The sequence below is a fragment of the Epinephelus fuscoguttatus genome, linkage group LG19 (assembly GCF_011397635.1).
Source record: "Epinephelus fuscoguttatus linkage group LG19, E.fuscoguttatus.final_Chr_v1".
NCBI lineage: Eukaryota > Metazoa > Chordata > Actinopteri > Perciformes > Serranidae > Epinephelus > Epinephelus fuscoguttatus.
This window is the reverse complement of record NC_064770.1, coordinates 21,831,614-21,846,283: the sequence shown is the minus strand read 5'-3', so window position 1 is coordinate 21,846,283 and position 14,670 is coordinate 21,831,614. Positions and strand designations below refer to the sequence as shown.

Below are 14,670 nucleotides of genomic sequence, written 5' to 3'. Positions count from 1 at the left end.
ATGCTACTCAAAGTAGCAATTAACCACAGGGGACTTCACAGTGCCTGTACTATCTCGTACCAGTAGCCATTTTTTCACTCTGTCACAGCAGAAGGTGTGAGCCGCCCCCCTTCCCACGTCTTCTCTACCATCCTCTCCTCCCCTAAGATTACTCAGCAGGAGGTTGGGCTATGTGCGATGTGCTAAGTACTTTTAATAGTTCTACAGTAACGGTCCTCAGGGTGAGAAATCTAGGACAGTAAGACATCACCAGAATTGTTAATAGAATATACGAAGACATTTTTGTAGAACTGAATTGTGTTTGGTGTTTTGCATGTGCCTGGTTTCCTGAGTGAGGATTGAGTGCTTTCTAAATTCACGGTGTCTAGTACCTGTTGGTCCTTGCTCCTTCGTCCCCTGCCGCCCTCCTCATTCTGTGAAGATGTAGCTCCAACTGACCAGCAACTTCTCCTCTGTTGAAGTCGACAAGAAGGTGTACAAGGTGAGTGGTGGTGAGAGTGTGATATATCTCCACAGGCACTCAGGTTCTGGTCCCAACAAGTGCAGGGGAAGCAGGAACACGTGCACATAAATGATCAAAAATAAGAATTTATTTTGCCTGTGTCCAGACCTTTGAATCCATGCACTTCCCTGAGGTCGAGTTCATTCGTCTGACATCATGACATAAAACTTCGGTTTCTTAGTTAAAATGCCACTGTCAAGCAGTGCCGAAAGCAGTGAGGAGTACTAACAACACTGGCAAGCGCTACGGACAAGTTAGATGCTGCTATTGAGGCTGTTCCAAATCGACATGTCTTCTTAATCTGGCCTGACATTGTAGTTTGTTTTATTTTGCTCCGCTCCATGGATGGATTACTGAATGGGCCTCCAGGGCACAGGCCCAGGGGCTCAACCTGTCAGAGGCCCCCATGGCCTTAACCTGCGAAATATCATTCAAGGAGCTATGTACCGACCAGAAGGAGACTCAAAATGACCACAAAGAGACACAAAACAGCTGCAAAGAGACTCACAATGATTATGGAAGGGGGCGAAACAATCACAATGATGCACAAAATGACTGCAAAGAGACACAAAGCAACTACAAAGAGACTCAAAATGACCACAAAGAGACTCAAAATGACCACAATATGACAACAAAGAGAAATGTGATACAACTACAAAGAGCACAAAACAACAAAAAGAGGCTAAACAACAATAAAGTCTGTGTGTCCATCTTCTAAGTTGGAGAGGTGATGGGGCCTTCTGCATGTCTGGGCCCAGGGACTTGTTGTCTCATAATCCGCCCCTGCTCTGCTCTGCTCTTAAAAACCCAGCAAAACTTTGGCATGGCTACATATCTGCATGGATTTATCTCGCTAGATTCAGGAGGATTCGTTGGTCACTAGTCCCATGGAAATGATATTAGGCAATAATTTAGTCCTTTGAGGGTATGAATGATTCATTTGAGGGAACATAACTTTTATATATACCAAAATACTTTCTGCTAACCTTATTGATTGCTCCCCTCAACATTGTGCTCTTGCGGGTCGCCCTCTTTAGCCTCTCACTGGTGGTCGGGAAGGTGGCCAGTCCCATGCTCCGCCGGTAGCGGTTGCCTCTGGTCCCAAGGCTGCCCCACCGAGGCTCCTTTGACCTGGGTCCACACGGCCTTCTAACCCCTTCGGTTCGGTGATCTTCATGGCGGTTTTTGACTGCAGTGGCCAGGCCCAGCCTACAGGGGGGCTTCCTCACTTTGACCTCACCTTCTGCTCCAGACAGACTCTGGGAGCCTGTGCAGTTCAATTAGAGAAACAGATTTAGACCAAGCTAACAAGCCAGGAGAAGAAACACAAAACAGATGCTTCCTATGAAGATGTGGGCCAGCTTTGTTGACTTATGAATCTGGTTCAAAGGACAGTCTTACCATAAAGCTCCTGTCTCTGTTTTTTGTTCCTGGCTTTCTGATTGGCCTCCAGCTTTACAACAGATGAGGGACTCGGACCTGTCACGGACGAGCTAGAAGTGACGTCTCTGGGGGGTTGGGCTCTGTAGTCTTGAGCTTCATCGGTATCATAACTGCCTTCCTCTTCTTCATCTTCTAAAGGAGATGACAAACAATACAGCACAGAGATGCTACTATTAGGTAGGTTTTTATGAACTTCCATGGCTTATCAAGTCCATCTCTTTAAGTCATTACCAACCAAGTTAAACTTACTCCCCATCATTTCACAAGCACTTCATTAGCATTTAAGTAAATAGTTTAACTGTTCATAGAAATGATGTATGAAGTGCTTTGCCTCGGTGGTATTTCCTGGTGTGAACCCACATGCTACAGAACTAATGTGCAAGAGAGTGTAGGAGTGAGTGAGTGTGTGTGTGTGTGTGTGTTTGTGTATGTTTGTCACTGCACTTTCTCAAGCAGCTCTTTGACCCAGTCTGTTAGTTTCCAGGGCTGTCAAAGCCTCTCACAGGCAAGTGTCCACAGCTGTGGCTGTACATCTAGGCCTGGACCGGCCAACAAGGCCGATCACTGAGGTGTTGAATGTCCTTGCACACCCCTGTCCGTTACAAGACATTCATCAACACCTATTTTCTCACCTCTGATTGCCTTTAAAGTGATTTACAAATTCACAAAAGGCACACTTGATGTAAGAGGATACCTGACTCCATGTGTTGGTGATATTGGGGTACATCCACACTAGTCTCCACACGACAACCCCTAAAACAGAGACCTTTGAAAACACTGCTGACCTGGTTTTAGTTTGAAAACTCTGGGTCGCCTTGTAGCCTGGAGCCAGGTGGAAAAGGAGACTTTTAAAAATGATGAGGCAGACAACCATGTCTGCTTTCCGATTGGGTCTTATCAGTTACAGTGTCAAGCCAAAACATACAGCTACCTTTTGTGATTTCATCTTGTGTGGGTAACGTTACTCCATGGCGTCCTCCAGCTATAGATACGCTGCTGCTCTAATATGTTGCCGTATTTGCTTTGCAGTGACTCCCAGTCTGTCCTCTGCCACCTTAACCGCTTCATAGTCATGTGTTTCTCTACAGATCCACCTTGTGGTTGGTCCGAGCAAAGAAATCTCTGATCTTACTTTTCGCCATCCATGTTGTGTTTTCAGTAACTGAGCAACCAGCTGCAGAGTAGACAATCTGCTTCCTGTTTACCCCAGCACTGAGATTATTTCTGAAACAGTGCCAAAATGCTTGTGTGCATGATTGTTTTAATTTCAAAATATTAGTGTGGATGTGACCTATATCAGGAGCTGTTTCTTTATTTTTATTTTTAACTTGAAACAGGTCGAATGTTTATAGAGTCTTCATCATCCAAAAATACCCTTGACATATGACTGTTCCATCATACAGGGAACACTTTCGTAAATAGCCAAGACCCAGGTTAACCTTACTTGCCTGTCTTGGCTGGAGTGAAGGACAAATCCCAGAAGTCAACAGTGTGAACACAGAAAAACACACAAACTTCATACAGAAAGGGCTAAGACCAGAAAACATGCCTACATCTTTCTTATTTTGAGAAGACACTGTTTAGCACTGAGCTGTGCTAGGTTGCTGTGGCCAGTTTTATTACCCATCACTGCACATGTCTCAGTGGTTGCTGCCTCACCTTGATCAGAGGAGTCACTCTCTGCAGGGGAGCTCTCTCCGTCCTCCATCGCCTCCTGTCTATGGCCACGCAGAACCCTTGCTCTGGGCTGGCTCAGGCGGGAGGAACCCTGAGTCAGTGCAGTGGATCCCTTTTTACGTCCACGGTGCACCAGTCCTGCCCAGTTCTCTTGAGGGCCACTGTCCACACTGGCTGCTGAGAAAGTTTGCAAACCCAATCACAAATCTATATTAAGATTGGGACTTTAGGGACTGAGCAATATGAAAGTGAAACCACAGCACTGTGCTTATTAAAACAAAACAGCATGAGGCACAAGACAGGGATTGCCAGTAACTACCTGTGTCACTTTGACCCCCAGACTCTCGCCTGGACTCTGCTTTGCTTGTGCCCTGGCTTCTGTGTCCATGCTTGGGGTTGGAGTTACAGGGCGAAACCTCCTTGTCCCTGGAGCCCGTCCCTGAGAGAATCTTTTTACCCTGCGCTTTCTGTTTGAGCTGAGTCACATCATCGGCCAGCTTGGAGCCGGGCATGCTGTGAAGACTGCTTTTTCTGCAGCCCTGTGCTTTTATCTGCTGCAACAGAGAGAGATGAGAGAGCCGAAGAGAGCCAGTTACACTCCCGGTCACAGCAGCCGCAAAAAGCATCAGAACGTCAGAGGGAGAGGGCTCTCGTTTGCTCACACACAGAGAAGAAAAAGGAACAGTAGAAGCCCCAATGATAAAGATATTAATATGGAGAGCAGCGGATTTGACTCCTGAGGGTAGCACCTAATTAGAAATAGTGTGCAACAAAGGAATATATCAAACGCAAAGAAACAAAGAGTGGCCTCTTTTATTTCTAGTTGCACAGAGGACAAAAGGGAGGAAGACAAGGGGACCCTGACCTGTGTGCTGCTGAGTCGCTCAAAGCCTCGACTGGACAGCCTCTTCTTCCTTCTCTGGCTGTCTCCGCCCCCTCCTAGGTCCTCAGGCGACAGTGCAAGCCCCGCCCCCATCGACCTGCCAGTCAAAACAAGGGAGAGGCATTCATTAGAGAAGAATGGCGGTGGTTTGAAAGAAAAAGAGGGGGTAGGACATCACAGGGGAAAACAGAGTTGAGTCACCTCACTGTGGGATCTAATAAGTCTCCTTTCTCTGTCTGATGAACAGAATGACAAAAAAGGACATGGAGAGCCCAGTGTCTGAACCACACACTTGAAAAAAATGGGATCTAACAAGGAACCTGGGATTGTTTGAGGGCAGTGTGGCATAAGAAGCCTTAACGCTTTATCTAGGGAGTGTCTGTGCAGCCTGTGAAGCACTGCATAGCTTTGAAAGATACACTGAATGGTTGGAGGGCATTGCATTTGTATGCGGCTCTATTGTTCTCAGCGAATATCATAGCTCTACAGTTGCATTTTCATATCACTGTGGCACACTCTTTCCCCTACACTGAGCAGCATCACAGGCCAACCACTCCAAATGCCCTTGAATTTCCCTCTGGAAGCCTGCCCATAGACCACACCGACATGAGCCAGGCCATGCTCAAACAAAAGATTAACTTCCCCTCTTCTCGTGTGCATGCAGCCTCGGAAATCACTCACATTTACAGCAGGGTTTAAATGTGAAGTAGATAAATAAAGCACATTTCATGTTAGTCCTTTGTCTGCGTATCGTACGATGTACCATTCTGTAACCACACATTGTTTGGAATCAGATGTGTGCGCGCTTCTTGTTTGTGTGAACACGGAACTTGCATGTACGGCCTCGGCTGTGTGTAGATCTCACAATCAAGAGTGTGTCAGCGTGCATCTGTAACACAGTGAAGGCGATTGTCGGGCAGTGGGACTGTCTGCCCACTGACTGACAGGAGAGTGACAGAGGTGGCAGGGAAGTGTGAGTTGTCCCTGTGAGGCAGATGCCGCCACGGCTCGCCTTCCGCTGCTGACAAACACAATATGACAGAGTCCCTCCCCTCAGTGGGGGGCTGGGGGGGGGCTGAGCGTACAGTGACTAATTAAACAGAATTGATTAGCAGGGTTTGCTGGCTAGCAGTAGTTCTCTCCAGCCTTCCCCCAATCAAAGCAGCGCCACAAAGGACCCCGTTGCTCTACCCACAGGAATAACAGAGGCGCGCACAAAAACAAACAGTGCCTGTATAAATGCTCATGAGCACAGCTGCATCCATACCTAATTGCACAGATGCATAGAATGTGCAGGCAGGGAGGCTTGAATGTATCGCTCACTAAAACACCACCACCACCCACACACACACACACACACACACACACACACACTCTGTTGTTCATGCAAAATAAGAAAAGGATAGAGATACTAAAAAGCCGGGCTGTTACCCACTGACCTACTGCCCTCCATCATAGCACCCAAGCGTCAGCATCTTGTAGAAGCATGAGTGGCAGGTGCAGTACATGCTTTTACATAACCCTGCCATGTAACGCAACATGAGGCTAATCAGTCCCCAGCCTGCCTGTTCCTTGTTCAGATGTGACATGTCATTTTCTGCTGCATTGTACACACACACACACACACACACACACACACACACATCTGCAGAAACAAAAGAGAACACACCCTGGCTGCCTTGAAGTACCTGAGCTGTGGCTCAAATTTTAACACAACCACCCCACCACCCCCATGTCAGCACCCACCCTCCCTCCATTGCACTACACTGCAGGGCAGCAGCCCGCTACCCTTTCATTTGGGTGTCATTGTCACCCGGCATCAGCATCCCCACTCCGATCAGTGCTGGCCTGGCGAGGGGGCAGGGGTACATGGGTGGAAGGAGAGTCGAGGTGACACCACAGAGGGGCAGCTGGGAACACTGTGGACCTTTGCCCAGAAACCACAGTGAGAAAAGGAGGGAGAAGAGAAGCTGGAGAGAGAGGGAATGCTGCGAGGTGACATTTAGTGCTCTAAGCCTTTCCAAACCCTGATGACAACGCTAATTGAAGCCTGACAGGAAACCTTTCACCCCAAGACCCTTTTGGTTTATCAGTTCCCCAACCTCCGCCAAACAGCGCTGGCACCCCTGTTTTGACAAAAGCTGACGTTTGCACTTTTTTAAATGTCATAATGTAGGGCCCTTGTTTCTTGAATATCCTCCAGTCCTCTATTATCAGTCTCCCTCTTTATTTTTATTCTGTTGCTCTGCTCACTTTATTGCACTAATTGTTTTTCTCTCATACACACATGGATTTTGTATGAGAGCTCTAAATGTCAGCTTATCTCTGAGTGCCTGGACTGTCTGACCATCATGTTATCCTCTGGACCCCTAGCGACCCCGTGGGGCTGTAATGGCAGTGGCGTGTCACATTCCTGCTGCTGGGACAGATTACAGGAGAATTCACAGTACTCTAATTACATCCTCTGCCTGTCATCCCCTCGCTTCCCCACCTCAGCCAGCAGCCAGCTCGCCCCCCCAAAAGCTCAACATGCACTACAGCAATGCGGTTGAGGTTTAAGATTAGCTTGGTTGAAGCCTAATGAGATGGTTCTAGGTATATTTCAAGCATGCATAAATATTCTGTACAAGCAGACATACACAAAACTGACACATTATGCACATTATGCTGTTATATAATTAACGCCAGTGTTGATTAGATTGGAAGGGGTTTAAGTGGACTTTCTTGAATGGTTCAGCTGTGTGTTTTCCCATTTCCTGTTTATGCCAATGAGCAGCAGTCCCTGTACGCCAGTGATACAGAGGGACTTATCAGACAGGGTTGGACTGCAGCCAGCCGGCGTAGATGGGCTGAGTGATACTCACTTGACTTTTCTTTGGCCCTCAGACGAGGACACTGGACCTGTGGTGAGGGTGGGTTTCCGCTTCCTTGGCCGCCCCGGTCCTCGTCGCGCCGGGCTTCGAGGTGTTTCCTCCTTCCTGCTTGCACATGCAGATGTAAACAGACAAGCATAGAGAGAGGATGTCTGAGATACTTCACATATTTAAACTCAAAAGCTTGTAGCAACAAAGCAATGCAGACAGGAATACTCTGAGAACTAGAAGCAATTGTTTGTTTTTTATTACTTCTGAAATCCCTGAATGCAAAGGGTAGAGATGAGCTTCAGGGAAAGGAGGATAAGGTCACACTCACTGATGATCGTGCTTCCTCTGAAGTTTGGCCAGCTCCTTTTGCTTCTCTTTGTAGCGACGCTGTAGCTCAGCCAGCTTCACACGCATTGCAAGCTCGGGACCGTCCATTGTTTCCATGCTACCTTTGGCCGGGCACACCTGAGGTTCACATCATTAGTGGTTATTTTTACCAATAAAAACATCCTTAAATCGAAGAAAAACACATTCTTCACAAGGTTATCCATTTATTTATTTCAATGACAGACATTAAAACTATCGGAACTTTGTGTTTTGAGGCATTAGCGCTGGAGTTGCAGTCTTACTGGTTCATTGCGAGGTGTCCAGCTGCATTTCCTACGTAAATTAAGGATCCTGCGGGCTGGGAAGTGTCGCCCTGAAGCTGTACTGCTGCCTTCCTGGGAGCCCATCTCCAGTGCACGGGCTGTGGCCAGGGTAGCAAGGCTCTGGAGGTCAAACATCAGCAACTCCTCTTCTGTTATGGGAATAAAATAATTGTTTAGTTCATATTGCGTCCATGCATGCTTGATTTAAAGACACTAGAAATTAACTGGGGTTGTTTCCTTAAAGGGACAGTTCAGATTTTTTGAAGTGGGGTTGTATGAAGTGCTTATCCATAGACAGTGTATTACCTACAGTAGAAGGTGGTCAACACGTCCTCTTTTTGGAGAAGTAGGTAGAGTGCTGCCATGGAAGCTAAGCAATGTACTGCTTTGGATGGGGGCCAACAACAAAACATTTTTTTTAGTCATGAACAGTTTAAATGTATGCTACACTGAGAGTATTTTCACAGCTTAACCTTGCAGCAAACGGCCCTTCTCGGTGTGGAAGCCGTTATGCTCTCGTCTAAACCACCAGACTCCATTGAAAAAAACAGTACTTTAAGCTCTCATAACACGGGAGCTGCTGGTCTACCACTGCCTCGATCAGTTAGCCTGTTTGTGTTATGGTTGGGCTTTGGTAAATCCGAAATAACCACTTTCAGTGCCACAGTCACACAATAATACAAACTAACTAAATGATCAGGGCAGCGGTACACCAGCAGCTCCTGTGTTCAGTGATGTTAAATCACTGTTTTTCTAAATGGAGTCTGGCTTTCAAGAGTGAGATATAGCGGTTTCAGTTTCCACTTGGAAATTGTTGTCTGACCGTGAGGTAAATCTGTGAAAATATTCTAAATATAGCACACACTTAAACTCATGTAGTTTTTTCAGGTGGGACTTTTTTGTATGGCTATAATATGTTTTGGTGCTGACCCCTGTCCAAAGCAGTACATTGCTTAGCTTCCGTGTCAGTACTCCTACCTGCTTCTCCAAACTGGGGTGTACCCACTTTAAAAGATCCAAACTAAACCTTTAAAATTTGTCAAAGAAACTAATTTCAAAGTAAACGACAAAGACTGTGTGCATGTGAGCACTATATGTATACATTCACCACCAAAGCAGGCACATGTGGCTTAATATCTCAGCAGTAATCTTGTGATATAGCGAATAAATGATCGGTAAGAAAGAAACGGAGGGAAATCTGGCACATTAAGCCAGTGTGAAGACGTGGCAGCGTATTGTTTCAGAGGTCATATCAATGTGGACTCACCAGATGCTGCTATGTCAGTGGCCATCTGGGCCAAGCTCCTACTACTGTATGTAGCCCTATCTGCCTGTGGCACTGACTGGACTATCTGCCGTCAATGGGCTGAGCTAAATATCTGAATATCAGCGGTGCAGTCTAGCCGCACAGCAGAAACATGAAAAATTGTTTACAAAATAACACTGCCTTACATCTTTACGTATATAAACACAAAAAAAATACTGGTTCTTCTCACTTGTTTTAGCACTTGTTTTGGTAAAGACTATTGTTGTGACTCGACATGTGCCACTTTCTTGAGCTGTCAACAGTATCGCATCACAAAGACAACATCACTGACTCTGGAATCAGTTGATGATACCCTTTTTATAGAACCCTCTTTTGGGAGCAGTTAAATGCATTAGGATGCTGTGGTAAACACAAAACATCCTTTTGCATGAATAAAAAAAAAACACATGGCGCTTTGAAAAACAAGGAAGCTTTTAAAGGCACTTTAAAACAATGGGGTCTAATTAGCCAGGCAATGCTCCAGGGTGCTGAAAACATCGACTGCTTTTGTGATTACACACTAACTTTCAGTTACGTGTTGTGTGTGGGAGAGAGAGGGAAGCCAATTGGTGCGTCTCTTTTTTTTCTTCCCTTTTTGTTAAAGAGTGTGTATTTGCAATTGCGTGTGTGTTTTTATGTGTGTTTGGGAGTGTGTGCGTTTGTGCACACGTGTGGATCAAACAGCGGCGGGATGGAAAGACAGAGAGACAGCTCCCTAAGGAAAGCTGGAAGGGAAAGAGAGGGAGCGAGAAAGGGAGGTGTGCACCCCTCACTAGTAGTTCAGCCCTGTCCTCCTGCTTCTTCTCCCTCTCCTGAGGCCTCTGCATCGTTAGAACAGCCTTTTAGAAAATAAAAGTGCCTTTAACACACCAAAGAAGAGAAACGGCAAGCAGGCATGCAGACAGCTTCTCTGGGGACATGTTAGAATCCACCAGAGGCTCCTGAGACCAGCAGGAAGAGAGGAGTATCTGGGAGGGAACACAGAGCGACGGAGGCTAGACCTGAGGGGGGAGTGGGAGTTTGTCTCAGTGGACACAGAGGAGAAGGAGGGTAAACTACGAGAGAGAAGTGCATTCTGCTGATATGAATGTGTTTCCGTGTGCATGTTAATGTGTATGACTAATGGGAGACCCATTGTCCCTCACCCTGACTTTTCCCACAGGTGCGCTTTTGCTGCTGCAGCTCCAGATCTGCCAGCTCACTCAGAAGCTCCATACCCTGGTGGGGGTTAGGCTGAGAGGGGGCAGCTGATGGGGTGCTAAGAGGGAACAAGGGAAATGGAGGTACATCTGTGCAGAAGGCAGCAGCGATCAGCAGCTCCAGACTCCAGTAGCAGGGCACAAGAGGTTTGTGGGGCATGGCAACAGTTGCCTGACTCGGGCTGGGGGCGGAAGCTGAGGCAGGGGAAAGACACACAAAATCCACTGAGGCGTCATCCGGGACCGTCTCGCTGTCCTTTGCTCCCTCAAGGGCTGAGGACTGAGGCTCGGGAGCTGCAGGGGAAGCAGGGTCAAGCTCAATGATGGTGGGCAGCTCTGGCTCCTGCTCTCCAGACATGTTGCCCTTTTGAGCATGCTCCACCTGGTTCTCCTCACCCACCGCCTCATCATCCTCTTCCTCTTCCAAGGTGATGACAGCTTCTGGCCTTTCAGGCTCCTCTGTTGAAAGGGGGACTGGACAGGAAGCAGCCTCGCACACTGGGCTCTTAGCAGGAGGGCAAACCAGCACCTCTTCCTCAGCGGGCCCCTGCTCCTCCACCTCCCTCTCTCCAGGCACATAGTTGGCTGCTGTCACTGCTGCGACCTCCACCTCCTCCCTCTGTTCCAGAACGCTCTCAACCACGCTTTCTTGCTCTTCCTGCTCCACTTCCTCGGGTGGGAGTGACTCTGGTAGGGGCCTGACCACTGCTTGGCAGTCTAGCTCCTCCCCCAGGCTGGAGAGAGACTGAGGAGCATGCTCAGCAGGCTCCACTTGGACTGCTTCCAGGTCGGCTGGCTCAGCCAGTCGAACATCCTGGGGGGATGGCCCGCTCCTGTAGCCCATGGCAATAGAAGGGTAGGTGTATCCAGGAGGTAAGTCTACAGAGAGACAGAAATAAAGATAACAAAATCATCAATTGTCAATATTGGCTTAACCATTCTGAAAAAACAGCCACAAAAATACCTCATAATGACTTTATTTTGTAGCCATATTTTGGCTGAAAGCCCCATTTAATGCAAATCTTAAGTCCCTCCCCATCAGACCCACTCTAAACTTAATACCCCTGCTAGCTTTAAGGTCACAAAAGATAAAAACCAGGAAAAGGAAATGCACTCTGCCTTGATCTCCCAGCAGTAGGAACAGTACAGGACCACATGCAACCTCGTGTGAGTGTGTTATTTGAAGTGAGCCAGGCTTTGGTTTATCAGAGCACCTGACACAATTCCTCTGGCGTGCGGCGGCCGTTAGCCAGACATTAATGATGATGAAGAGAGTGCGGGGCCTGTGGGGGTGGAGGAGAGGCGAGGGCTGCTATTGAGGTGTTTCTCAGTCATTACCGAGGTAACGATAGTGGAAAGCCCCAGCTCAGCCGGCAGCCATTTTCTACAGCTTTGAGCCGTTCAGTCAATCAGGGGCTTGCCAACACAGCCACCCACACATATTACCACAACACCAGCAAACAAAAAGTATCATTTACAACAGTGGCGATCCCAATTACCACTGGGTATAATGTACACGGTGATCCTCTATCCTAGAATTCACTGTCCTCTCTCTTGCTGTTTGAGTTATTTGGCTAAACATCTGTAATAGGGGTAAGCAAAATACTGATTGTACTCAATGTATTGGTATGGTTGCTCACGGGATGCATATCACTAACATCAAGTCTAAATTGTCACATCATTTTTTTAAAGTCACTGGCACAAACATAATGCGCCAAACACACTCCCCAGCCATCAAGGGATGCAGACTGCAACCATTTAGTTGTGTTTTGTGACCATGGAGCACCAGTGCGACTTGCAATATTATTGATATATAAACTGGAGAGCTATTTGTCCTAACATTAACGGTGCCACTTTAGTGCTTTAACTTTCTGCTATCAGGTAACTGTTGACCGGAAGTTTTAAGTTCACAGCAAAAACAGCAACACTTTGGAGATGAGCTGAGTGCTTCAGAATAAAAGCTGCTTTGATTTATTTCATTACAGCGATACTTTATTTAACTTTATTGTAACAGTAGTTTATTCAACTTAAAATAACAGTACTTTATTTAACTTAACTTTAAGAGTGCTTAATCTAACTTTATCATAACAGTACTTGATTTAACTTTATTTTGACAGTAATACAATTAACTACATTGTGACAGTGCTTTATTTAAATTTATTGTAACACTATTTTATTTAGATTTAATATAACAGTATTTTATTTAGATTTATCATAACACTACTTAATTTAACTTCATGTAACTATATTGTAGCAGTACTTTATTTAGCTTAATTATAACAGTATTTTATTTTTGCTTTATTATAACAATAATACATTTAACTTTATTGTAAAAGTACTTTATTTAACTTTATTATAACAGTGCTTTATTTACTTTATTGTAACAGCAGTTTACATCATAATTTAGAATATAATAGTACTTTAACTTTATTTTAACAGTAGTTTATTTAGTAGTTTCGTATTTTAGTTGTCCACAGTAATTTAGAGAAGACTTCAAAATATTTAAATATATATTGTGTATCACATAATAGCCTACAAATATTGCAATATTATTCATGCGCCATATTGCCCAACCCTGATCTGTAACTTGCGGCATCTGAAACTGGTTCAAACTGTATGTTCTTTGACAGTGTTTCATCAGATGTTATTGATGTGGCTCATATGCAGAAGCCTTTGCACACAGTGCATCAAAGGCAGCTGAAAATATTTGAGGCACATTTTGGATATATTTTTTTGCACGTAAATACTTCTTCTGATGCTTACCAGGCTCTAGAGACTGTGGGTAATCCTGCGGGGGCTGTCCCTCTCCTCGCTTGTCCTGGGATTCAGTCCCCTTGGGCATCTGAGGAGGGGCAGGGCTGATGGCAGGTGAGTGAGGGGCTGCCGCAGCAGGGCTGGGAGCGGGGCAGGGAGTCGAAGGAGTGCTTTTGGGATGCGGGCGTAGTGACGGGGACTGGCAACACGGGGACAAGTGAGCGGCGCAGGCCCCAGGGGGAGAGGTGTTCCTCTGGGGCGGGTTGTATGAGTAGGGCTTGGCAGGTTTAGACGTTCTCGGTTCTGAAATGAGTTCCTCTAGTTCAACAGAGGGTTCATCCGACCTCTTCTGCATCTGTGGTATTAAAATGACAACATACAATTACACTTACAGAAGGGCCCTACAAATCTGGAAGATCTCAAGCACGTGAATATTTACATTAGCAGTGTAATAACTAATTCCTTGCAATCTGGTCATTGACACAAACTAGCTTGCAGCCTGTATTCAGTGATTTACACCATCCCTGTGAGAAAGTCAGCATATCTCAGAAAAATATTAGGGGAGTTAAAAATAGACAAAATAAATCATGTGAGAAAAGCTGACTCATGACTCATCCACTCTGCCAGAGTCTTGTTCTCCTTTGCATAGATAGATAGATAGATAGATAGATAGATAGATAGATAGATAGATTTTTGTATATTTTGACTTTATAATCACCTGTGAATTATGAGTTGCATGATGTTGCATGTCCATGCCGTGCGCAGCTCTATGCTGCTGCTGCTGCTGTTGCTGTTGCTGCTGCTGCTGCTGGGTTTGAGACTGCGTTTGTGGTTGCTGCGACTGGTGGCTCTGGTGCTGATGTTGATGCTGATGCTGGAGCTGTTGGTGCTGCTGGAGAGCGTACAGCTCCTGTTGCCGTAGAAACTGGGATCGGGAGTACACAGCAGGATGCTGCATGTGGGAGGGTGGGCCCCGGGCGCCGTACACAGGGGGCCACAGCCCTGGCTGCTCCATCACATCTAATGAGAAAAAGGAGGAGGAATGTGACGGAGGGGGCTACCTTAGAACAAAAAGACACACACGCACGTACATACTTTAGCAACCTCTTCCTTTTGGATTCATACACATCAATACCGAGCGCAACACACGAGAATACAACATTGTGTTATCCATATCCTTATCCTCTCATTATCTGCCTCCCACACATCCATTTCAAAACACTGAAACCATTATGGATCATTTAAAAATCATTGTATGCACATTTTATAGCAACGACATAGACGAATGTCTTCAAAAAAAGATTTTTGACTTCACAGAACAACATCTCCCCAGGCAGCAGCAATCCCACACTCTCCCCCGCTCTGAACAGAAAGCTGTCTCTTAAGAACTGC

The 14,670-nt window shown here is 46.1% G+C and overlaps 1 protein-coding gene across 9 annotated transcripts in view; it reads right to left on the bottom strand.

Moving 5' to 3' along the window:
• Positions 1–14,670, bottom strand: part of LOC125879490 (BAH and coiled-coil domain-containing protein 1) — a 100,054-nt gene that overhangs the window by 11,298 nt on the left and 74,086 nt on the right. For 6 of the 9 annotated variants that reach the window (XM_049561407.1, XM_049561406.1, XM_049561410.1 and 3 more), the window contains 12 exons: positions 13,997–14,298; positions 13,288–13,633; positions 10,471–11,403; positions 7,999–8,168; positions 7,698–7,834; positions 7,370–7,483; positions 4,488–4,602; positions 3,942–4,176; positions 3,605–3,799; positions 1,904–2,077; positions 1,489–1,769; positions 372–452 (listed from right to left, as the gene is read on the bottom strand). In XM_049561407.1, coding sequence (XP_049417364.1) covers positions 372–452; positions 1,489–1,769; positions 1,904–2,077; positions 3,605–3,799; positions 3,942–4,176; positions 4,488–4,602; positions 7,370–7,483; positions 7,698–7,834; positions 7,999–8,168; positions 10,471–11,403; positions 13,288–13,633; positions 13,997–14,298 — 3,083 coding nt within the window. The remainder of the gene's footprint in view (positions 1–371; positions 453–1,488; positions 1,770–1,903; positions 2,078–3,604; positions 3,800–3,941; positions 4,177–4,487; positions 4,603–7,369; positions 7,484–7,697; positions 7,835–7,998; positions 8,169–10,470; positions 11,404–13,287; positions 13,634–13,996; positions 14,299–14,670) is intronic. The other 3 variants (XM_049561413.1, XM_049561412.1, XM_049561408.1) reach the window with 3 other exon arrangements.